The sequence below is a fragment of the Microtus pennsylvanicus genome, chromosome 11 (assembly GCF_037038515.1).
Source record: "Microtus pennsylvanicus isolate mMicPen1 chromosome 11, mMicPen1.hap1, whole genome shotgun sequence".
NCBI classification, from domain to species: domain Eukaryota; kingdom Metazoa; phylum Chordata; class Mammalia; order Rodentia; family Cricetidae; genus Microtus; species Microtus pennsylvanicus.
The window spans coordinates 17,830,990-17,854,309 of NC_134589.1; the positions used below are offsets into that span (position 1 = coordinate 17,830,990).

The 23,320-nt window shown below is 46.9% G+C and overlaps 1 protein-coding gene across 1 annotated transcript; it reads right to left on the reverse strand.

Moving 5' to 3' along the window:
• Positions 1-3,414: 3,414 nt before the first annotated feature.
• On the reverse strand, positions 3,415-20,834 carry LOC142859904 (ADP-ribosylation factor 2). The gene is made up of 5 exons (XM_075990469.1): positions 20,746-20,834; positions 18,298-18,464; positions 14,130-14,240; positions 6,967-7,091; positions 3,415-5,185 (listed from the first exon to the last, which is right to left on the reverse strand). The coding sequence occupies exons 2-5, from the start codon at positions 18,443-18,445 to the stop codon at positions 5,024-5,026; spliced, it is 546 nt and encodes a 181-aa protein (XP_075846584.1). The 5' UTR covers positions 18,446-18,464; positions 20,746-20,834; the 3' UTR covers positions 3,415-5,023.
• Between the last annotated feature and the right edge of the window lie 2,486 nt (positions 20,835-23,320).

Below are 23,320 nucleotides of genomic sequence, written 5' to 3' on the forward strand. Positions count from 1 at the left end.
GGCACTTGTTTGTAATCCCAGAAGAAATAGAGTTAAGAGGCAAGTCGGGGCTGGGTGGCGGTGGCCGACGCCTCTAATCTCGGCACTTGGGAAGCAGAGGCAGGCGAATCTCTGAGTCCGAGGCTAGTCTGGACTACAGAGCGAGTTCCAGGACAACAGTCTCCAAAGCTACACAGAGAAACCCTGTCTCAAATAAATAAATAACAAAACAAACAAAAGAGGCCTGTCGGGGCTGCAGAGCCAGACCTTGTCTCAAAGGAAAAATGTGGGGGGAAAGAAGTGACAGGAGGTACTGGCAAACAAGTACTGCCTGGGCCTGGAAGGTGGCACATCAGCACTGTGGACGCAGGCTTTGTGGCCTCACCTCTGCCTGCGGGGGTCAGCAGAGCCCCCAGCTGCAGTTTTCCATTCTTCCTGCAGGGGTCAGCAGAGCCCCCAGCTGCAGTTTTCCATTCTTCCTGCAGGGGTCAGCAGAGCCCCCAGCTGCTGTTTTCCATTTTGTTTCTTATCATTAGGTGTGGCTGCTTGAGGCCTTATCTGCTCTGCTGTTTAGCCACCACCAAATCAAGCTGAGCCCCCCAAAAGATTACGCCGGGAGACAGTGCACATTAGCACAACCCCCACAGCAACCCAGATGAAGTCCCAGGTCCCCAGAGGCAGATCTTTTTATTTATTTATGTTTTGGTTTTTCAAGAAAGGGTTTCTCTGTGTAGCGCCGGCTGTCCTGGAACTTGTTCTGTAGACCAGGCTGGCCTCGAACTCATAGAGAACTCTGCCTCCTGAGTGCTGGGATTAAAGCCTGGCTTTAAAGATAGGTATTTTTAACCACGGTCACACAGCTGGCCTGTGATGGAGCAAGAATTTAAATCCATGACTGTACATTTCATACTTAATGAGGTATAACTTCTACACCATAAAACTCAGCCATCGTTAAGAGGACAGCTGGATGCGTCTTACCAAACTTCTGTGTAACCATTAACACAGCCCCGGCTCCGAAAGTTTTCCCTCTGCTTCCTTCTCCTGCTCCTGCCAGCCTCCAGGGCCAGCTGCGTGGTCTTCTGTGGATTCTAGGGCAGCGGTGAGCACTCAGAAGTATGTGAGCACTCAGAAGTCAGTGTCAAGGAGCTGCATTTGAACAGTGTCCAGGCGGCTCTAGCAAACCCCACTAACTTCTCCCTCCCTTCATTTCTTTACATCAGTGGATATGTAAGTGGGCATGCCATGGCACACACGTGAAAATCAGAGGATAACTTGCAGGAGATGTTGTTTTCTTTCTACCACTTAAGGGTTCTGGGGGCAGAACTAGGGTCCGGTCTTCCCTGAAGTACTCATCAGCCCCCCCCCCTTTTTTGAGAAAGGCTCTCAAGATGTAGCCCAGGTGGCCTGCAACTCTCAGCAGTACCCCTGCTCTGCATCCCTCCCCCTTCGCTGAGATCACTTTATCTTTTTATACTTGAGTTTCTCCCTTTGTAATGCAGATGCCACTCATATGCCCGCCAGGGAAGAGAGGGGGCACGCAGTGCTTAGCAGGAGAGCCGCTGCACTGGGGCTGCCCTTGAGGCTTCTGACATCTTACCACTGCCCTCAAGGTTTTCTCTTCTGATACTTACTTCACCTTTCTCTTCCAGGAACCCCTGTTTAAGGGTCCGGGGAGATGGATTCCCTACTACTTGGGAGCTCCATTGCTCATTCGGGCAGGGCTGTTAGAGGAACTGGGGTAGAGCGGCAGCGCCACCTAGTGGCAATGAATAGAAGCAAGCTATACACAAGGGGTTGTGTGGAGGACAGCGTTCTAAGTTCCTGGACATGCCACACATTAAAGACAAGAGTGTAAATGATGGCCCACCAAATCTCCAGAGACTTGAACGGTGAGCTAGAGGTATGGAGGATGGGGGCGGAGGCTGCTGGTCAGTGACTGCTAAAAGCTCCACATTGTCTTCTCTGAGTGCAGGTATATCTGTAAATCACGTGTGCGCCTAGTACCCTCGGAGACCAGACAAAGGTGCCAGGTCCCCTGGGACTGGGGTTACAGACAGTTGTTAGTTGCCATGTGGATACAACAACTCGAACCCGAGTCCTCTGGAAAAGAAACCAGTGCTCTAAACCACTGAGCCATCTCTCCAGCCCTGACACTGTCTTTCCTATAGAAAAGACTCTCAGGTTGGAGAGATGGTTCAATGGTTAAGAACTCTTCCGGGTTCGATTCTCAGCACCCACATGGTGGCTCACAACCATCTGTAACTCTAGTTCCAGATCAGACACCCGCTTCTGGTCTCTGAAGGCACCAGGCACACATGTAGTACACAGACATATCACCCAAACTCATAAAATCAAATTTAAAAAAGAAAAAGCTCTTCAAATCGCAGTGTGGGTGCCGCATCCATGCATATACGGATCACCGCTGAACTGGACACATCAAAGCCTCTCCAGAGCCTGTCACCTGGGCTTCCATGTACTGCAAGACGGTGTCTACCTGATGCCTGTCAAGGACGGTACGTCACTTTGGTCACACGAGGAACCTACTTTGAAACAAACCACACACTCTTCCTGTCCTAACACTGAGATATGATGTTTAACAATTCAAATTACATGTTCTGTAATACACGGGTTCCTCAGGCCCAACCACCCATAACATCCCATATTCTGACACTCACAAAGACCTGTGCCCCCAGAAACCCTAGGGCTGTTTCTACGACAGGACCATCCTTCCTAGGGTGGTCAAGTCCATGGTCACTTGCAGCCTCAGTGCTTCTAAAACACCAGCAGCTTCCCAGACAAAGTGGGAAAGAAGAGGGGACATGTGCCAAGGGACTTCTTTTGGTGCTGATGAAAATCATCTAAAATTGGCAGTGGCCTACTCTGTGAACATACTGACTCCCTGCATTGTACAATAAAATGAAAAACTAAAGGAAGCAGATTGGGCCCACACAGCCTGCTTTCTCTCTGAGCATTTGGCCTGGTCTTGCCGCACTGATGGTGCTTAAAAAGGACGTGGGGAAAGGCAAGGCACCTAAAGCAGCTCTCCCATGCTGTTAGTAATGCTGGCCAGTTGGGGGCAGTGCTGCTGTCCTTAGTCGGACGCCATGCTACCTGGGGAAGGAGCAGAGCAAGGCATTCAGAAGCCTGTATCCTTTAGTCCTCGCCCCTCTGAGTTCACAGATGGGCACCGAGGCTAACAGCGAGTGGCTGGAGAACCAGGCAAGATGGACGCTAAAGTGGCTTTCAAAGCCCAGGCCTCTATCCAGAGCCACCAGAGTGAAGCCCCCTACTCGTTACGCCTCAGTTCCAAAGCTATGTGAGACGTGATATGGCAGTGCCAGAGAGGGGGTAGCCAGGGGTCGGAGGGTGGGGCCGCACCTCCTGGTGTGTCCTGTGTGTAGGAGAAAGTCAGAAATAAGAGGAGAGAGACGGGACTCAGTTCACACATCAGGAGTACATCGCCATGTCTCCTCCTTCCCAAGTAAGTTCTTTATTGTCTAACCAATCACCACGGTTACTGCGGCCTAGCACCAGGCCAGGCACACTAAGCATAATTACAAAGGGCAAGAGACTCCCTGCCAACGGGAGGTGTACAATTTCAACATTTTGCAGGAATTCCTCTGTGTCAAAAATCACATCTGGACTCAGTCGCCAGTATTGCAATGAACATTCTTTAAGAGGATTGTTAAAGACTCATCACAGCCCACATTCACAATGGCATAGAATTTTTCCTAGTATAACTTTGTTACCAATGAGCAGATTTATCATGTTCCTTGAAATTAAACTTGCATTCCCCTTCCTAAAATAGGAATCAAGATTTTTTTTGAAAGGGGTTTTAAAAGGTTAAGCAGAAGGGCTTAAGTAAAATGTGGCCAAGAGTTGTATGGCCAGAGGGCTTGGAGCTGAACCCAGCCCCTCTCCGGACCTTCCTATCTATCACTATCTGCAGGACAACACAGCACACATTCCCAAACAGCTCTTGGACCACTACTGCCATTGAGGAGGGAGTCCATGCCACCAGAGCAGTCCAGGTAAAAGATGCTTCTCAGAGCAAAGTTTAGCACCAACCCAGGGAGTACAAGGGGTCACTGGGAGCTTCATCCCCTATATCAACCTCATGACTGTCTCACAAACTCAGAACTCATGAGTGTGCAGTTCAGCAAACAGATACTAACCAAAGGTCTACAGACAATTGGACACAGGGACGACTCCACCCAGGAGTAACCGCTTCTGCGAAGAACATTCAGCACAGAGCAGGAAGTGGGAGCAGCAGCCTCGAGGGCCAAGACAGTGATGCCAGAACACAAGAGCCACCTCCCTTCACTTCCTCCAGCCAACCTGCGCTCCACTGTGGACCATGTGCCTTGGGGGGGAAGAGTCCTGGCCTCCTGCTGGGCCACCAGCCCACAGGGTCTCCATTTGGCAAGTAAGGGACAGGCTGGAAACTTCTCTAGTGTTAGTCTTTGATACTCTAATGAAAAAAGTCACAAATTCCTTGGACTAAAACAAGCTAACCAAGTTGGGCTGAACTAACAGAACTCGGGAAGCGGTCCCCCCTGGAGCCTCTTCACACCTGTGGTAATCACAGATCTCCTCTTGCGATTGCTTTAAAGCATACAAGTGAGCTGCTAGCTTTGGCACGATGGGGAAAAATGACAGTTCCTTCCTTTCTTTTCACAAAAGGACACTGAAATCCAACAGGATTCCGGGTGTGTGGAGATGCCAGACCCAGGATTGCAACAATGGACCTGTCTGGCTCCAGCTGTCTTCTTTTCCAGCCTGGAGATGTTCTAGCTATCACACCCAGGGGAGGCCTCAGCAAAAATGACCATCGAAGCTAGTGAAATGGAAGGTAGCATTCAAAATGTAACACTGGTTTTCTTGAAATGGAATACTGGTTTTCCTATAGCGTGTATAAGGCACGGTGTGAGAAAGCCGCCCCCACTCCCAGCTGCACAGCCCCATGGGTTCCTCACACGCTCACATGCACACAGGAAAGGCCAGCTGGCTTTGCCACAATGCACGGGGAATGGGCTGTTTCTGATCACTTCTGGTTTTTGAGCTGGTTGGAGAGCCAGTCCAGGCCTTCGTAGAGCCCATCTCCGCTGGTGGCACATGTAGCCTGAATGTACCAGTTTCTCTGGCGAAGGGAATGTAAGCCGAGCTTGTCTGTGATCTCCGCTGCATTCATGGCATTAGGAAGATCCTTAAAGGAAACAAGCAGGCAGTTTACCAACTGTATCCGTGCGACACAATAGGACTTAACTCTAAAACGTACCCGACCCACCATCCCTATTTCAGTTACTCAGGCCCAAAACCTTCACTTTTTCTTTCTCAGTCCACACAACAGGAAATCCCTACGGCCCTACCATCAGAACTGGTTCAGAATCTGACCACCTCTCTCAGCCTCTCTGCCACCACCTTGATCTGATGCCACCATAGTTCCTCACCCGAATAATGGAAACAAGCTCTTCATGGCTCATCCTGCTTCCGTGCTTGCCCCTAATGCCTAGTCAGATCACACCCTCCTATCAAAGCCACACCAGAGTGTCCCCTCTCCCAGAGAAGAGCCAAAGCTGCCACCATGGCCTGCCAGGCTCTGGGGCCTCTAACTGGCTTACTTCATCTTTTTATCATAGCATCCCTATGTGTGACCATTTGATAAAAGTTATTTACTCAGGGTATTAATTATATATCATGTTTCTTTTAACTAGAAAGTAAGGCAGAAAGCTTTCTCTTTTCTCTGACCCATACCTGGGTTACCCACGCAGTAAGCTAAAACCAGCTGGACTAGATTAGCATCAAAGGAAGATCTAGATGTACTGATATGAAAGAATGTCAAGTGTATGCTAAGCGAAAATACAGGTTACAAAACAGTGATACCATAACCTCTGGAATTTAAATAGAAATATAATCACATAATTGTTTATATAGACATAGAAAGTTTTATCTCTAGAAAGACATACAAAAAATTGGCTGTTTTATCCGACAATCAAAGTGAGAGGAACGGAAGGTGGCATCCAGAAGGTAATGCTGGCTTTCTTTTAATGGAATACTGCTTTTTTAGGAGCTGTCTAAGTCTCAGTGTGAGAGCGCTGCCCCCACTCCCCAGCCACACAGTCCCAGGGACTCTTCACACGTCCACATGCACACAGGGAAGGTGTTCTACTTGACATTCTAAACTGCTTTTCAAATTTCTACCTTGGACGGGTTCGGTTTTTAATCATTAAAAACAAAGCCACTGTTTTCTTGCTTAAAGCCTGCTGTGTCCAGAGTGAAGCTGCCTAGCACCCTATGAGCACAAGGTGCAGGCGAGTGAATCAGGAGGCACCCCCTCAGGAGGTCATGTCTAGAGTGGGGCTGACAAGAGAAACTAAGGCTGGCCAGTCTCAAGTGACAGCACTGTCCTTCCAGCACGACCTCAGCTGCATGGGGAAAGCAGAAGGGGACGCACAGCCCTGACATTCAGTTCTGCTCAGACCCAGAGGTTGAGCAGCTCTGCACCTGCCTTCCTCCCCCATTTCATGGCCTTCCCTTTCTAGATGAGCCTCTTCCTCCCCAAGCTGCCCTCTGCCCCCCCACCCCCACATTTTGCTTCTGGAACCTGTGGCTCCCTTCAGTACTGGCTCAAATCTAAGAGTCACTCCCAGCACTTCCCACAGCCCTTCTGCACCCCCTCACAACACTGGCTTCCAGACATATTGAGTCTTTATTCACTGCCTCTCCTCCCACTTCAGAGCAAACACAAATGCAGGGCCTTGTGTCGTGTTCATTGCTAAGTACCTGCAGCAAAGCTGGGAACTTAGCGGGTGCCCCATTAGTATTTTCAGAGTGACTATGAGACATTATAAAAAGGAGATGGAGGAGAGGCGGTGGTTGGGACTGGTGAGGAGGAGGCAGACATCTAATTTAGATATCTATACATTTAAATGAGCCATCTGGCAGTAAATTTCAGTCTCAGTGTTCGGAAAGCTAACAACTGCATACCTGTTTGTTTACAAACACCAATAAAACTGCATCTCGGAGCTCATCTTCTGCTAACATTCTGGTTAGTTCTTCCCGGGCCTCGTTGACCCGCTCTCTGTCATTACTGTCAACCACGAAAATCAGACCTGAAAAGAAATCCCAAGCATGTTAGTAACATGAACCCGGAGAGAACCACTGTTCCTCTATCCACACAGCTGCTCCCTGCTCCTGGCAAGGCTCTGCTGGAGGCAGTGGCAGCAGGAGCACAGTTCAGGCCTGGGATCCCAGCACTGAGGGAGGTGCTGAGGCAGAAATATCGCACACAAGGTCAAGGTCAGGCTGAGCTGACCCTGTCACCCCCCATTACTCCTTTTGGGAAAGTCTATATAATCTCCACAGTTGGGAAGCTTCCACATTCGTCTCTCCTGTCTCGTTCAGAAGGATCCTTACCAGACTAACCAGAGGGAATAAAGAAAAGTTAGGCTTAGTTACTAGTCGCCTGCTTTCCACCTCAGAGGGGAAAGGGTTTTGGAAGAGCACGGTTTATACATGAACAGCATCTGAGGATGTTGCCCTAAAACAGAGCCTTAACCGAAGGCCTGGGAGCAGGTCTGCTGTCTTGGACCTGGTTCTTCAGGAAGCAGGTGTGAGGCCTTGGGGGCACAAAGGACTGAAGGAAGGGACGGTTAACATAAAAACGAGCAGTTGGCCTGGCAACTCCCAGGTGAACAGTGTTGGATGTTGTTGGACATTCTAAGCCATATGAAACCTTTTGTCCCCCCATGGAAAAAAGGGGGCAATTGTTTGTCCTTCTATACATACCCAAAAAGAACCTAAAAGCTGTGAAACCCTCAACATTTGTAGGTCGCCTTTCTGAGAATGTCGAGATTCTTATGGACACCTACGGTAAAGCATTGGTTGCTCTTTTGTGGCCAGCACTTCCAGTGGGAGCGGAGTCCACCTCTGCTAGTTTATACTACTGAAACTGCCCCTGGGGAAGGGAGGGCAGCTGGGGTTTGACTCACACGGCCAAGTGATTCGCTCCATGTGCCTGTAACGAAGTCCAATAAAAACAAGGTCCACAAGAGCTCAGGGAAACTTCCCTGGTGGCACTTCTGTTCACTGTCTTCCAACCATGCACTAGCAGAATCAGGTGCCGCTCCTGGAACCTGGGGGCAGCGGCCAACAGGAGCTGTGGCTGGCAGGCACCCTCCGGGTCTTCCCGCTGACTGTGCACTAACTTTTTTTTGCTGCACTCACACTGATTGTAAGGACAGCTCTATGCCGAGAGGTCTGGGATTCATCCTCACAAGCTATCAGACCTGCCTGTGGGGTGAAAACTGCCAGACTGTAACCATCCAGCAGGAAGTCAGGGCGGCTGGGGGACCCCAATCCTACCACAGCCGATGACAGAAGTGAGGGAATCTTATACTGTGAAGTGCAGTCCAGCTCTGGGTTATGGTTGTCAGAGCCTTGACACACCCATAGATCAGTAGAGAAGTCCCAGCAGGTGAGAAACCCAGGCAGGCTGAAGGAGGCACCAGGAGCTACCACACCACACCTAGGGAATAGCTGACCCCTGTACAGATTTGCCACATTGCTGAAGGCAGCAGTAAGGCAGGAAGAATGTGCAGGGGTGAGCACAGACTGGGGAAGAGTCCTGTCAGTATTCCACAGGACAACAACAGTAGCAAGTTGGCAGTTGGCTGACAGCAAGGCCTTTGAGACAGAAATGAGAAGCAGCTGCCAAAAGAACTTGCGTGATCCTCGGCTGAACTCCCAGTAGTGACAGCTACTCCATTTCTGGGGTGTGGGCGATGACAAGCTGATTTCTGGGCATCGATCAGATGGTCCCTGGAATATTACTCTGTTAGAGTCGGACCCTAACACTTAAGTCACAGGTACACTGGAGGTCTCAAAGAGCTAGCGGGACAAGGCATCAGACACTGGCCAAGTGATTTAACCAGGGAAACTCCTGGAAGAAAACACTTGGCGAGAGACTGACAGCTATCTTTGACATCAGAAGGGCCATGGCATTGAGTCAGGAAGCTCTGGAGGCCTCAACGAGGAGACAGAAGACAAGCAGGAAGAAATCACGAGAAGCCCCCAGGACAGAGGCAGAGGACTGCAGAGAAAGGGAGCCTCAGAGAACTCTGCTAGAGGTGCCCAGCTTAAGACCCAGCTCATGGGGGCTCTGCAGGAGGAGACTCTGGTAGGGAAACGGAAGCAGGGTCAGATGACACTGAGGTTTCACAACAGTCCAAGGGAGAGAACCAGGCCTGACCCTCCGCCCAGGCCTCCATGTGTCCCAGGCCCTCCAGGCAGCCTACCCAGAAGACAAGCGCTCTCAGGATTTCTGACATACTTAGAGTCTTCATGTGAGTCAAAGTTATATCTGCTGTATCACCAGATTAGGAAGGAAAACACTCAGGCCCCCACCCACATAGGTCTGGGATGCTACTCGCAATTCTGAACTCCAATTCTAAGTACTCTAGCCGATTTGGAAATTCAAGCAGATCCTTAGCTGCCAATGCAAACCCCACAGAGCAGAAATGACTGCTAGCACTCTGCTAGTCCTAACTCAAGGATAACTTTATGTCCTTGTTGGGGAATGCTGTTTTCAGGTGTGGGACTTTGTTTATGCTGCATTTGTTTAACTCTGTGAAGCTGTGTTACTGTGCTGTCTAAAACACCTGATGGTCCTAATTAAAAGATGAATGGCCAATAGCGAGGCAGAAGCAAGGATAGGCAGGGCTAGCAGGCAGAGTATAAACAGAAGGAGAACCGAGAACAAGGAGAACACCAGGGACCAGCCACTCGGCAAGTCAAGGAGAAAGAAGTAAAGGAGCTATAGAAAAATAGAAAAAGAGGCAAAGGCAGTCGGGATAATTTAGGCTAGGAAAAGCTGGCAAGAAACAAGCCAAGCTAAGGCCAAGCATTTATAGGTAAGAACAAACCTCTGTGTGTGTGATTTATTTGGGAGCTGGGTGGTGGACCCCTCAAAGAGCCAAATGTCATAAAACACGTCCTTTACTGAATACTCCCAACAACATGATGTTGCCCGTGTCCCTGAGACCCAGGCAGTTCTCTAAAATCAAGAACCAAAATACATACTTCTTCCCTTAAAAATAAGTAGAATTACATCAGACTGTTTTGACCTAGGTCCTGATCTAAGAAGCTACCATCAGTGTGACTACACTTACAAAGAGAAAAGGTACGCCGGTACAAGAGCTTGTTACGGAGCCCTACGTAGCTGGAGAACCATGCGTTCCAGGCAAGCCTGACCTCACAGCAACACCCTGCGGTAGAGCACTTGCCTGGCATATGCAAGGTTCTAGGTTTGATCTCAGCCTTGCTCCTCAGCTCTCTAGGAAAGGAGGAAGGTAGGGGGAATGTATGTATTACATTTATTATATTATCTACACTTGTAGAAAATGTATGTGTAGACACAAAAAATAAAGGTGTTTGTGTGTAGGAGGTAAACTGAGAAATGAAACTTTTTTCTTTGTATCCTTTCCTCTTTTTCTTCTTCTTCTTCTTCTTCTTCTTCTTCTTCTTCTTCTTCTTCTTCTTCTTCTTCTTCTTCTTCTTCTTCTTCTTCTTCTTCTTCTTCTTTTGATACAGGAATACTACCATTCAATAATGGATGAACCAATGTGAGTGCAGTGGCTCACAATCTTAGGCCCAGCACTTGGGAGGCAGAGGCAGGTGGATCTCTGAGCTCAAAGCCAGCCTGGTCTACAGCCAAGGCTACACAGAGAAACCCTGTCTCAATCTGCCACCTCCAACAAAAAAATAACCCACAGAACAAGGATAAAAATCCACATTAGAAGTAATGATCTATTTTATACACACTACAGTTATCAGGAAATCAGACAGTTTAAATTCTAGTCTATATAGGGCTCATGGGGCTGAGAAAGAGTTCTAGCCCTGAGCTTTATCCTCAGGGTTTTTATTTTGAAACATCTCACAAAGCTGACAAGGCTAGTCTTGAATTTATTCTGCAGCCCAGGCAGACCCTGAATTTGTGGTCCTCCCTTGACATTCTGAGTAGCCGTGATTTCAGGCCTGTACCTCCAGGCTCAGTTTTTGATGTCTTAATAGAGAATTATAAGCATTCATTAAGGTCTGTTATGACCTTAACAGACTGATGAAGAAAATTTAAATTAAAAGGCAGCCTGACCTTTGGGAAGTTGGCAGACAAAATAGGGGCAGCATCCAAGACTCCTCACAGATGAGACGTGGCCCAGCCAGAGATGGCAAGTCCATTCTTCACAAAGCTCCTTCTCGCTATTTCAGAAGCCCAAACTACCACCCTTCACTCCCAGAACACAGCTACTTCCTCCACCAAAGCAAGAGTTACTGAAATTCTATAAAATTAGGCTTGTTACAAACAGAAAACTGAAGACAAAATGCACCTCAGTTTGACACTGAAATGTGGAAACTAAATAGGGAGGGAAGAAGGTGTGGCCAGAGAACACTGCCATCCGCCTCTGAGGGCTGCGGCCTCTCAGCCGCACGACTGAGCACTTTACAAAATTATTCTCATTTGAGCCCCAGGATTTAGGCAAAAGGCATTATACTCTTTTTAATATGAGGGGATGGAGATTGAAGAAATTACCCGACTTTCCTAAGATTTCTTAGCAGCTGTGGTCCAAACCCAGCTGGACTAGTTTATTACAGAAGAGAAGGTGCAAGGTGGCCAAGCTGCCAAGCTCCAGTCCAAGATAAGTACCCACTTCAGTGAGCATCAAAACTGCATCCTATTTGCAAGGCCTAAATCATAATGTGAAAGTCTAGACTTCGCCACGGGAATGGTGTGGTTTCTCTGGAAATAAAGATTCAAGCATTTTTTCTGACTTCCTTGTATAAAATGTACTTCAGAAAATTCCTTATTTAAAAGAATTTCAGCAGACAAATAGAGAAAGAGTAACAAGGAGTCTGGGAGTGGCTTGATGTCCTTGCAAAAGGCCCTGGTCAACCCCCAACAACACAAAGACAACAATAAAGAGTTCAAGGCCAGGGGCTGGAGAGGTGGCTCAGAGGTTAAGAGCAGTGACTGCTCTTCCAGAGGTCCTGAGTTCAATTCCCAGCAACCACATGGTGGCTCACAACCATCTGTAATGAGGTCTGGTGCCCTCTTCTGACGTGCAAGCGTACAAGGGAGGAATGTTGTGTACACAATAAATAAATCTTTAAAAAAAAAAGAGTTCAAGGCCAGTCTGCAGCAGGAATAACACAATTTAAAGAAACTACCATTTTGCAACTAACTCCTAACAAAACAGAGTACTCAACATTATTCAAAGTACACTAGGATTACGTGGTAAAGGTTGATAGGAGTTTCATTTGGGGAAGTTAGGTTGACATCATGTGAGCACACTTGGCATCAAAGTATGAAAACCCAGAAGCTGCAGGGGGCTCAAGGTGGGAGAGGCCAGTGTTTCATGGGTACTGGATTTCAGTTGTACAAGATGAGGTAGGTTTTGAAAACAGGCAATGATTGTGATGGTGCAACATTATGAATGTATTTAATACCAACGACCTATAAGCTTAGAAGTAGTTTATATCCCCAAAAGAGTGGGTGTGTATGTATAAACTTTATATATGTGTATATATACATACACACAAACAATATGACACAATAACAGAATACAAGTACAAAACAACAACAGAGAAACCTTTCACCCAATCATTCTGCTCACAGGTAAATCAAGATAATTGAAATAAGGACACACACCATAATTCCAGCACTCAGGACGCAGAGGCCGGAGGAACTCCAATACCTGCAGAAGAATGTTCACAGCAGCACTGTTCATGAAAGCAAAAAAGGGAAAGCAACCTAAATGTTCACTAATTAATGAACAAGCCAGGGTCAGGCAGTGGTGGCCATGCCTTTAGTCTCAAGGCTCAGGAAGCAGAGGCAGGTGGATCTCTGAATTCAAGGCCAGCCTGGTCTATAAAGCGAGTTTCTGGACAGCCAGGGCCACACAGAGCCTGTCTCAAAAAACCAAAACAAGAAAAAAAAATGTATTTTGTTGTTGTTGTTGTCATATTGTGTGTATGTATACATACATGCATGCATATATATGTATGTATATATAAAGTTTATACATACACATACTCGTGAGAGGGGGGATAAAGACACACACTTGTTGTACATACTCAGTTTAAATGTCCAGGCTCATTTAAAACTCAGGATCTTCTCACTGCAGCCTCCCTAGCTGAATCAGCCAATTTTGTCCTATAGTGAAGGCTAACTATATTTTAAGTTCAAAGCCATCCTGGGTTACATAATCTTGTCTCAAAAGAAGAAAAACTTTTTAAAAATCCACCCTATTTTGAGGAAACATATTCTAAAATCTACAAGCTGGGAAAATAACTATAAATTTAGTTACATGCCAAGTGTGACAGCAAAAGATTAGCATTAAGATATAAAGGGACAACTAACCTGGGGTGTGGTCCTAAAGGCTGCAAATGTTAAGGTCTTTACTGTTAAACACATGCAACAAAAACTCCATCAGCTTCAGAATCTTCAAAAGCGAATATATCCTAAGTAGACTCCAAAGTGATTAATGTGTAGATGCCATATGGTGACATGGGAACCAGGGTAAGAAAACCACGTGAACAGTCTATTTCAACTAACAAGACCCAGGAAGGCACCATTTACTGAAAACACAGCCCCTGGGGACACAATTGAATTAGAACTACTTCCCAGAGATCACCGGTAAGGGAGCAGGGTGCAGATCTGAGACGGGTGTCCATGCCTGCTCATAAACACCTGGAGCAGGAGGGCCATCAGGGAAGCACTGTGGCCACACAGATGACAGGATCCATCATGGGGCTCCAGCCAGCCCTATTCATCCCTTTCCCTATGGACGTGATTTCCAGATATTCTCAGGAGATTTAAAGGAGTTGACTGAATTCAAATTCTTCAAAAATTGGCACTTGATCTAAGGACATATCCCTCAATTAACTGAAAGATGAGACCCATTAGGCTAACCATTTTCCAACCTTTCTGCACTAAGAAGAGTTAAAACCCAGGTCTTTTTCTGGGTTATGTCTAGGAACAATGTCACAAGTCACTTCCCTGGTCAGAATGGCTGGCTACCCACATAAGGCAGTGCCAGCAGGCATCACAGGTTCCCATCCTAAGACACATCCAGTAGGCACACTTCGAGCTTTACCTTGAGTGTTCTGGAAGTAATGTCGCCACAAAGGTCTGATTTTGTCTTGGCCACCAACATCCCAGACTGTGAAGCTGATGTTTTTATATTCTACAGTCTCCACATTGAAACCTAAGTAGGAAAGTTAGAAAAACTTTTCATTATGATTTTCACTGGTTCAACAATTCAAGATAACTCCAATTAACATTTGGATAGCACTGCTAATTTATAAAGCAGCTTGAAAACCAAAGAGTTACAGGTCACAAGGAGAAAGTTCACACTCTGTCATTCATTGTGCCTGGTGTCTCAAAACCTCTCTACTCTGACCACCCACTGCCCACCACCCAGCTAATCAAAAGAAAAAGCAGAGCAAAGGAAGACATTCCGATTGGTTCGCCTGCAATAAACAATCCTAGCAGCAGTCAGTGTCTTCCTGCTGTCAGATGGCAGGTTCCACTGTCACTGCTGGGCACAGCCTTCGGAGACGCCTGGGAGCCTGGGGTGCGCAGTAAATATTCACCCCTCATGTGAAGCTGTCTTCCAGAGCTTACCGCAAGGAAATAAAGTACATGTTTGCAAATATGTAAGGCAGGGTCTGGAGAGATGGCTCAGTGGTTAGAGCACTGGCTGCTCTTCCAGAGGACCTGGGTTTAATTCCCAGCACCCACATGGTGGCTCACAACTGTCTGTAACTCCAGTTCCAAGGGATCGGATGCCCTCTTCTGGCCTCGAAAAGCACCAGGTCCACAAGTAGTGTACAGATATAAACGCAGGCAAAATACCCACATATATAAAATAGAAAATAAAAAAAATGTTTTTTAAAAGTGAAAGATACTCACAAAAAAACAAACAAGTGAGCCTGCCATGTACAGGCCTGAAATTTTAGCACTTGAGAGGATGAAGTAAGAAAATGGCTGCCAGTTTAAGGTCACCTACATAGCAAGACTGTGTCTTAAAAAGATTAAACAACAACAAACAAGTCCAGCACACTAAAGGCTGGGAAAATAGCTCAGGAAATAAAGTGCGAGGGCCTAAATTCAATACCCAGAAGGAGGGCGGGGATGGGGTGAGGTGGGAAGGGGGTGAGGGTAGGAGTGGGATGAGGTAAGGTGGGGGTGGGGTAAAATGGGGTAGGGATTGGATGGGGTGGGCTAGAGGATTTGTAATCCTAGAACTAGAGAGACAGAGACAGGAGGGTCCCTAGGGCTTACTGATGAACCAGCATGGAACTCACCTGCCAGTGAGAGATTCTGTCTCAAAATTAGGAGTGAGGGGTGGAGAGGTAGGGGTAGATAAGACTGAAGAATGATACCCAAGGCTAAACCCTGGCCTTGACACTCTGAAAGGCAGGCTTGCGCGCGCACGCGCGCGCGCACACACACACACACACACACACACCTGCAAATAACCTAACCACCTATGAATGAATTAGTTTAAAATACAGCCATATAATGGAATACTAAACCAGTTATCAAAAACATCCTGCTGCTGTCCCTTTTAATCTAGTGAAGGCCAGTTCATTCTTTTGGTCTCAGTTCATCTCTTCATTGGTGGCATCAGCCTTCTCTTTAGCTCTATTTACCTAGGGAGCCAGCAAGTCAGACTGCTCTCTTTCAAGGTGGTCTTTTATCCCCTAGAGGCACTGGCTTCCTTAACATGGTGGCAGCTTTCAATGCTGGTGATGTTTCCCTAGCTAAAGGAAGTGGCCAAGTTCAGCACCATGAAGGAAGCGGCACAAGGGCAAAGCGTGATTCATTGGAGGTCATTAGTTCAACAAACTATCACATCTTTATGCAATTCATTCACCAAAGATGAATGAACTATCAGACACCTAACATGGCCAGGCGTTTTATTAAATGCTGGGGACAGTGAACAAGTCATGCATGCTTCCTTACTTACACTGTTAGGAAGAAGAGAGTGAACAATCAATAAACCACAAACATCTTAAGTGTTACTAAGGACTTCAAGATACTCTAGAAACTTAGAGCAAGGGAAAAGGAAAGGAGCCTCTAAGAAAGAATGTTTAAACTGAGACCAAAAGAGTAGGCTGGCAGCGTTCTCTAGGTAAAAGGGAAGGGGCAAAGAAAGGAGAACATTCCAGAGGGAAATCTCAACACTGCTGAGTGCAAACTGAGAAAACAGCACTCATTTTACAAACATACCCATCAAAATCCTTCAACAGAATATTAAAAGACTATTCAAGGGCTGGAGAGATGGCTCAGAGGTTAAGAGCACTGGCTGCTCTTCCAGAGGTCATGAGTTCAATTCCCAGCAACCACATGGTGGCTCACAACCATCTGTACTGAGATCTGGCGCCCTCCTCTGGCGTGCGGGCATACATCAAGGCAGAATGTTGTATACATAATAAATAAATAAATTAAAAAAAAAGACTATTCAAAACTTGTATATATTTTTGCATATAAAATTTTACAGAAGCATGTATTTTTATCTTATTTGTGTGTGTGTGTGTGTGTGTGTGTGTGTGTGTGTGTGTGTACGGCCATGTGGAGATCAGAGGGCAACTTTGTGCCAGGAATCGAACTCAGGTGCAGGAACCAAATCAGGTGGTCAGGCAGGCAGCAAAGAGCCTTTGCCTGCTGAGCTACGTGCCAGCCTATTTATTGTTTTTATAACTGGGGAGAGCTGTTTTCATCTTGAACTAAAACATTTTCAAACTGCATGTGTGAACATTTCTATTAGTTTATAACGTGCTTCAAATGCTTCAACCTCTGAAGCAAGCGCCTCAGGTCAAAGTTGAGCCATCTCAGCCACACCAGAAAGACAGTGCGCAAAGGCACATGACAGCCTGGGGAATCTGGTTTTGTAGGCAAGTCACAAGGCGAAGATTAAGTTGTCACAACTGCTTTTGCAAATCTCCTAAAGAGTCCACAAAACACAGCGCTGGTTCACAGTGAAGGCAGGCTGCTGAATCCCTTCAGCTGGATACCATACCACCTCACGTATCTGTCTTGAGGAAGGGCAAGAGGAACACAAAGTCTACCTTTAAACACCTGGTTCAAAGAGACACTCCCAAGGGAAGTCAGGTAGAGCGGAGGCTGCAAAGGCAGGGCTAGTTCCCACCTGAGGCTTGACCTAGGTCCCACTTCCATAGCAAGAGTAGAGAGCAGTGCTTCCTTCCTTTACCATCTCAGTGGTTACTCTCTTTTCCTCATTGCCAAGCAAACAGGGTTAAATCTGCTTAGCCTAAACTTGTTCACAACTCTCCTGTAAGCCAAGGAAGGTGCCAGGGATGCTAAGAAGCACTTAGAAATACCTATGGTGGAACACAATGGTACACCGTGAAGGATGAATTAGAAGAAGTGTCACAAGTTCAAAGTCAGCCTGTACAGTGTAAGACCTTGTCTCAAAATACAAAATAACACAACATCATCTGGGGCTTCAAATGTACATTCTTAAAGTAGTCAAAGTTTTTTTAAAAAAAATATTCAATATAAAAAGCACATCAGGGAGCCGGGCGATGGTGGCGCACGCCTTTAATCCCAGCACTCGGGAGGCAGAGGCAGGCGGATCTCTGTGAGTTCGAGACCAGCCTGGTCTACAGAGCTAGTTCCAGGACAGGCTCCAAAGCCACAGAGAAACCCTGTCTCGAAAAACCAAAAAAATAAAAAATAAAAAAAAATAAAAAAAAAAAAATAAAAAAAAAAAAAAGCACATCAGGGGCTGGAGTAAAATGCTTGTTGATCAAGAATGAGTACCTGAGGTTAGATTCCCCAGCTCACAAGTAAAGGCTTGGTGGGTAGTGGTGGGACATGTCTTTAATCCCAGCATTTGGGAGGCAGAGATAGGAAGATCTGCCTGGTCCACATAGTGAGCTCAAGGACAGTCAGAGCTACACAGAGAAACCCTGTCTCAAAAAACAACAACAAAAAAGAGATAGGCCTGATGGCAGGTCTGTAACCATGTTGTCGGAGGGTGGGGAGTGTACGTCATACAGTAAGATCCTCAAGCTTAATAGCCAGTCAGCCTTGTCAAAATGGCAAGCTCTGGCTTCAGTGAAGAGGCTCTGTCTCAAAAAAATAAGGTGGAAAGTGATAGAGAAGACACCTGATATGAACATGCATATACACACATGACACATACATATGCAAATGAAACTTTTGAAAAAAACAACACATCAAAGTACAACATGCTAAACTATGAACTGGAAAGGCCACAGGCATGGACGTACCTATGGTAGGGATGGTTGTCACAATCTCTCCCAACTTCAACTTGTACAAAATGGTGGTTTTGCCAGCTGCATCCAAGCCCACCATGAGAATCCGCATTTCCTTCTTCCCAAATAGGCTTTTAAACAGTTTTTCAAAAACATTCCCCATTGTAGATGAATTCTGTAACCTGAATGAAAAGCAAGTTGAACAGTTATTTTCTGAGATATATATATATATCTCATATATATACACATATTCATTGGTAAGTGTATAAAAGCAGCATACATAAAATACACGGCACAATTAGTAGTGGTTCATAGTAAAAGTTAAGTACAGCTTGGCCAATAAGGAAAAGTGTGTCTTGTTTTCAAAAGGAGACAACACTAAGCCCTCCTCTGATGCTTTGCCAGAAAACTGTATTTTCCACTGCAGCATCCAAGTGGGAAGTGAGACACACAGTCAATGCCATGCTATGTGCAGCCTTCAGTCATCTTAAGCATGGAAGAAATGCCACAATATATAACTATACTTTCTTCTAAGCCCACCTGAAATGAAAATTTAGGGAGCAGACACCCCGTTCTCCACAATATGAAGCAAAGCTCTTAAGACGGGTACAACAGCGATATCTCTAAAAACTGTAGCTGCCCTTGGCTGGCAGACCATACCAATACTGAGAGAAGAACTAGGAAGTTTCAGAGTTGAAGATACCAATATTGGGGACACACATCAAGTAGATAGATAGGTTGAGGGTATACTTTAGCATCCAGCATTCAATAGTGCTGACCATCTGTTTTTGTTTTTTGTTTGGTTTGGTTTTTTGAGACAGGGTTTCTCTGTAGCTTTGGAGTCTGTCCTGGAACTTGCTATGTAGACTAGGCTGACCTCAAACTCACAGAGATCCTCCTGCCTCTGCCTCTCGAGCGCTGGGATTAAAGTCATGGGCCATCACCACCTGGCGGAGTTGACCATCTTAGAATTTATGAACAGATATAATATGAATGACTGACTCTAAAGGTCCATGAATGTTCATGAACCAAAGACAGCTACTGTAACCATGTCAAGGACCATCTCCTCCCTGTGCCCCCTCCAATCATCCCTAGAAGGTCATTATTCTATTGACTGGAACAGCTTAAACATAAGCAGTTAGTGGAATACCCGGCAGGTCATCTGACAAAGCAATGCCGTCAGATGAGTTTTTGCAGAACGTTCGTCTTCCTCTTAACGGATCTGCCTATTCGAACGGTGTGATATTTCGGACTGAAAAGCAGAACTACTTGTACACCCAGTATACTCTATTCAACAATGACTGTTCAAAAACACGTTCTTGAGGTCCAAAGCCCAAACAAAACAAATCCCCATAATCTCCTTTGTTCCACAAACCATGGTTTGCCTTTACAAATTGTTCACCAAGGAAAGCTTTACTGGAGTCTCTCTCTCTCTCTGTGTCTCTCTCTGTGTCTCTCTCTGTGTCTCTCTCTCTCTCTCTGTCTCTCTGTCTCTGTCTCTGTCTCTGTCTCTCTCTCTCTCTGTGTGTGTGTGTGTGTGTGTGTGTGTGTGTGTGTGTGTGTTCATCCAGATTCTAGTGACTCAGAGGGGAGAGTGGCCAATTCCAGAAGTCCGGCTTTTGAAAGTCAACAGTTCCTACAACAGCTTAATACCGTGGACTATGGCCAAGTACACACCACTCCATTCCACCGAGAGAGGGTGAGCACACTTCTGTACACATATGAGAGCCAAATGATCAAAGAAAGAATGACTACTTTCTTCATTCACGGGGCTGTCATGCTCTAAAAACCGTCCAGTACCTTGACGCATTCAAAATTCCTAGATTTCTTTCATGTTTCCGGGAGGTGTGGGGGGTGAGAAGTGTCATAGACCAGGAAACTCAAAGGGCCATTCATTCGGAGGAAAGGGAGGAACCTCCTGCTTCCAGTCCCCTGGAGGCCCAGTGCCAGATTCTCCTTGCCACCGCACAGCGTATTCATGGTTGTCCCGCTCGTTTCCCTTGGCTCATCACCCCGCTCCGGTGCCCGAGGTCCTAGGACGCACGGTGGGCAGGGGGCCCCTCTGGAGTAAGATCCATCAACTCTAGAGCCCTTTTCCAAACGTCCGCAGAGAAAGATCACAAGTGACAATGATAGTGAGACCTCAAGGGCACGAGCGACAGCAGTAGCCAAGGTGAGCGCGCGCAGGGGCGGGCACGCGCACCGTGAATCTGGGGCCGATAAGGGCTCTGTCTGCCCGGGACACCAGGCTGGCTCCCTCGGGACAGCGGACCGCTACGCCGCAGAGCCTGCCAGGCGTCAATCCGCTCCGCGCCGTCCGGCCCGACGGAGGCGGGGAACCCAGTGGACCCAGCCCCTTTCCGAAGGCCGCCGCGGCCGCTCTCCGGTGTCCTGCCCGCTGACACTCAGGACACCACCCGGGCCTCGAGCCCCGCCGTTCCTCCCATGCAGCCCGCCACTCACCTGTCTCTGCGGTGATCACCTCCACAAAGCCAGTCCCGAAGCCGCTACTCCGCCGCGGTCGCCGGGAAGAAGTCGGCGCTCAATAAAATGGCGACTGGCTGGAGGCGGGGACAGCAACCAACCAATCATCCGTCGCCTTCTGGGAACCCTTGAACCAATGACCTCGAAGTTGCTTGAGTGACAAGAAATCTGACCAAGAGAAAGGACAATAAAGGGTGGGCGCGAGGAGGCCCGACCCCCGCGACCTAGGCGACGGCACCAAGCTCTGGAAAGGCCGGCTTCATCTTCCAATGGGAGCTCACTGTCACCCGGGCGAGCCGCGCCCACGTGTCCCACCCCAAGGCTACAGGCAACCAATCAGAAAAGCAGAAAGAGTCCCGATTTGCCCCGCCAATCAACTCCGGGAATTCTCAAGGCTCGAACTAACCCCGGGAGCATTCTGACCAACCCAGTACCGCTATGTAGGCGGGGCAAAGTTGACAGAGATATTTAAGGAAATTTGCTGCTGTTGAGCTAAAAGTAGAAACTAGTTTGGAGCCCAGTTCCTGGACGGAAATACCCAGATATCAACATCGAAATTAGGCATAATGAAGATTTCATATTTAGTATGAAGTTTGAGTGCCGCCGTTCTTGTATACAGACTTTCAACAGTAGGGAGGAAAATAGTCACCAGTACCTTTTCTGTGTCCCAGAGTTACAGCGTGCATTCCTTGAGAAATGCTTTAAATTACTCACTCCTCCAAATAATACCAACCTATTTAGTTAAGATGCTTACGAAGGCCTGTCGATGTTGCGTAACTGACATAATCAAGGATTAAGGGTGTAGCTCAGTGGTTGAACACAACTGAACAATCACGTGTGATGACGGGTTCAGTCCCCTAGCGCAGCATATAGAACCTAGTACATCAGTTACCAGCTTTATTCAGTGCTAAAACAAACTATCGAAAGCTTGAAGACACCTGAATTGTACATTACTAAGTGAAAGAAGCCAGGCAGAAAAGGCTTGATATACAGTAGGCAGTAAAATCATTAAGGATCTCAAGAATTTAGTAGGGAAGGAAAGATGAATAGGTGGAGCACGGAGCACTTTTAGAAAAGCAAATGTGTTCTATAAGGTAATCATGATAGGCGGTGCCACTATACAAGTGTCCAAGCCCAGGAGTGCGCTTCCCATCGTTTGGTTACACTGTACCTCTAATGGGGGATATCGGTATCTGGAGAGGATGTTAGAAGGGGAGCAGAACATGGGAGGTCATTACACCTCCCTCTCAGTTTTGCAGTGAATCTAAAACACTCTAAAAATGACCCTTAAAAAAATAGGGGGGGGGGAGCTGGAGAGATAGCTCTAAAGTTTAGAGCACTTCCTACTCTTGCAGAGGACTCAGGTTTGTTCCTAGAACCTATGTCAGGTGACTCACAACCTCCTGTAACTCCAGCTCCAGGTGAGCTGATGCTTTTCTTTCGATTCCTCAGCCACCCACACATATGTGGCACACACACACACACGCACACACACACACAAATAAAAATAAATATTTTTTAAAAAAAGGTCCATGTTCACTTGAAAGCTAAACCACGGAATCGTGAAAGCATGTCCCAGTAAGCATGGACTTGATCCCACATTGGGTGCCAGATAAAGGGGAGCACATCAGATGTGGAGGAGGCAAATAAAGAAATTCCACACTAGCTCCAAATAGGGTATAATAAATAAGGGGTTATTTATTAAAGGAACTCACAGATCACACGGGGAACAGAAACAAAAGCCAACATCTAGGTGTGGCAAGCAGAGATGGGCCTGCACCTTTTTGGTACCCAAGGCCACGCCCAACCTGGTCCAGCCCCTCAAAGGCCATTGGCTGGAGGAGGTTCCCATCAGTTTTGTATATATTATATATGCTTTCTCTCTTGCTTGCCTTTTTATGGTGGTGGAGATCAAGCCCAGAGCCTTGCTCAGGCCGGACAAGTGCTCTACCACTAGTTATGGTTCTACACATATATGCAATATATATATATTAGTCTGCTTTCCATTGCTGTAACAGAGTATCTGAGATAACTGACTTAAAAAGAGAGAAGGCTTATTTCGGCCCACAGTTTTGGTTCTGTCCATGGTTGACTAACCCCATTGTTTTGGACTGTGATGACATCATGGAGGGACAACATGGTGGGAAAAGCCTGTTTATCACCTCTCTCTCTCTCTCTCTCTCTCTCTCTCTCTCTCTCTCTCTCTCACACACACACACACACACCGTTAATTTGACACAGCCTAAATTCACCTGTGATAGGGTCTCAATGGCAGGATTCTCCCAGATCAGATTACCCCGTGGGCGTGTCTGTGTCTGTGGGATTTTGTTTTGATTGTTAATTGATGTGGGAGGATCCAACACACTGTGCTTGAGCTTGCAAGCAAGGCACAATACTCCTCCCTCATCTCTGCTCTGCCTCCACAGCTGTGAGTGAGTTCCCTGGTTAGAGAGGATGCTCTGTGGCATAGCACACAGGCCCATTTGAGGTTCTTGCCTTGACATTGCTCCATGATAAACTGTTACCTGGAGGTGTAAACTAGATAAATCCTTTC

Bases quoted from the DNA above. Each gene is read 5' to 3' on its own strand.
- LOC142859904 (XM_075990469.1), bottom strand. From the start codon at position 18,445: ATGGGGAATGTTTTTGAAAAACTGTTTAAAAGCCTATTTGGGAAGAAG. The intron at 14,241-18,297 runs GTACGTCCATGC...TTTCCTACTTAG, and splicing joins GACAACCATCCCTACCATAG to GTTTCAATGTGGAGACTGTA. The intron at 7,092-14,129 runs GTAAAGCTCGAA...ATTTCTTTTCAG, and splicing joins TTACTTCCAGAACACTCAAG to GTCTGATTTTCGTGGTTGAC.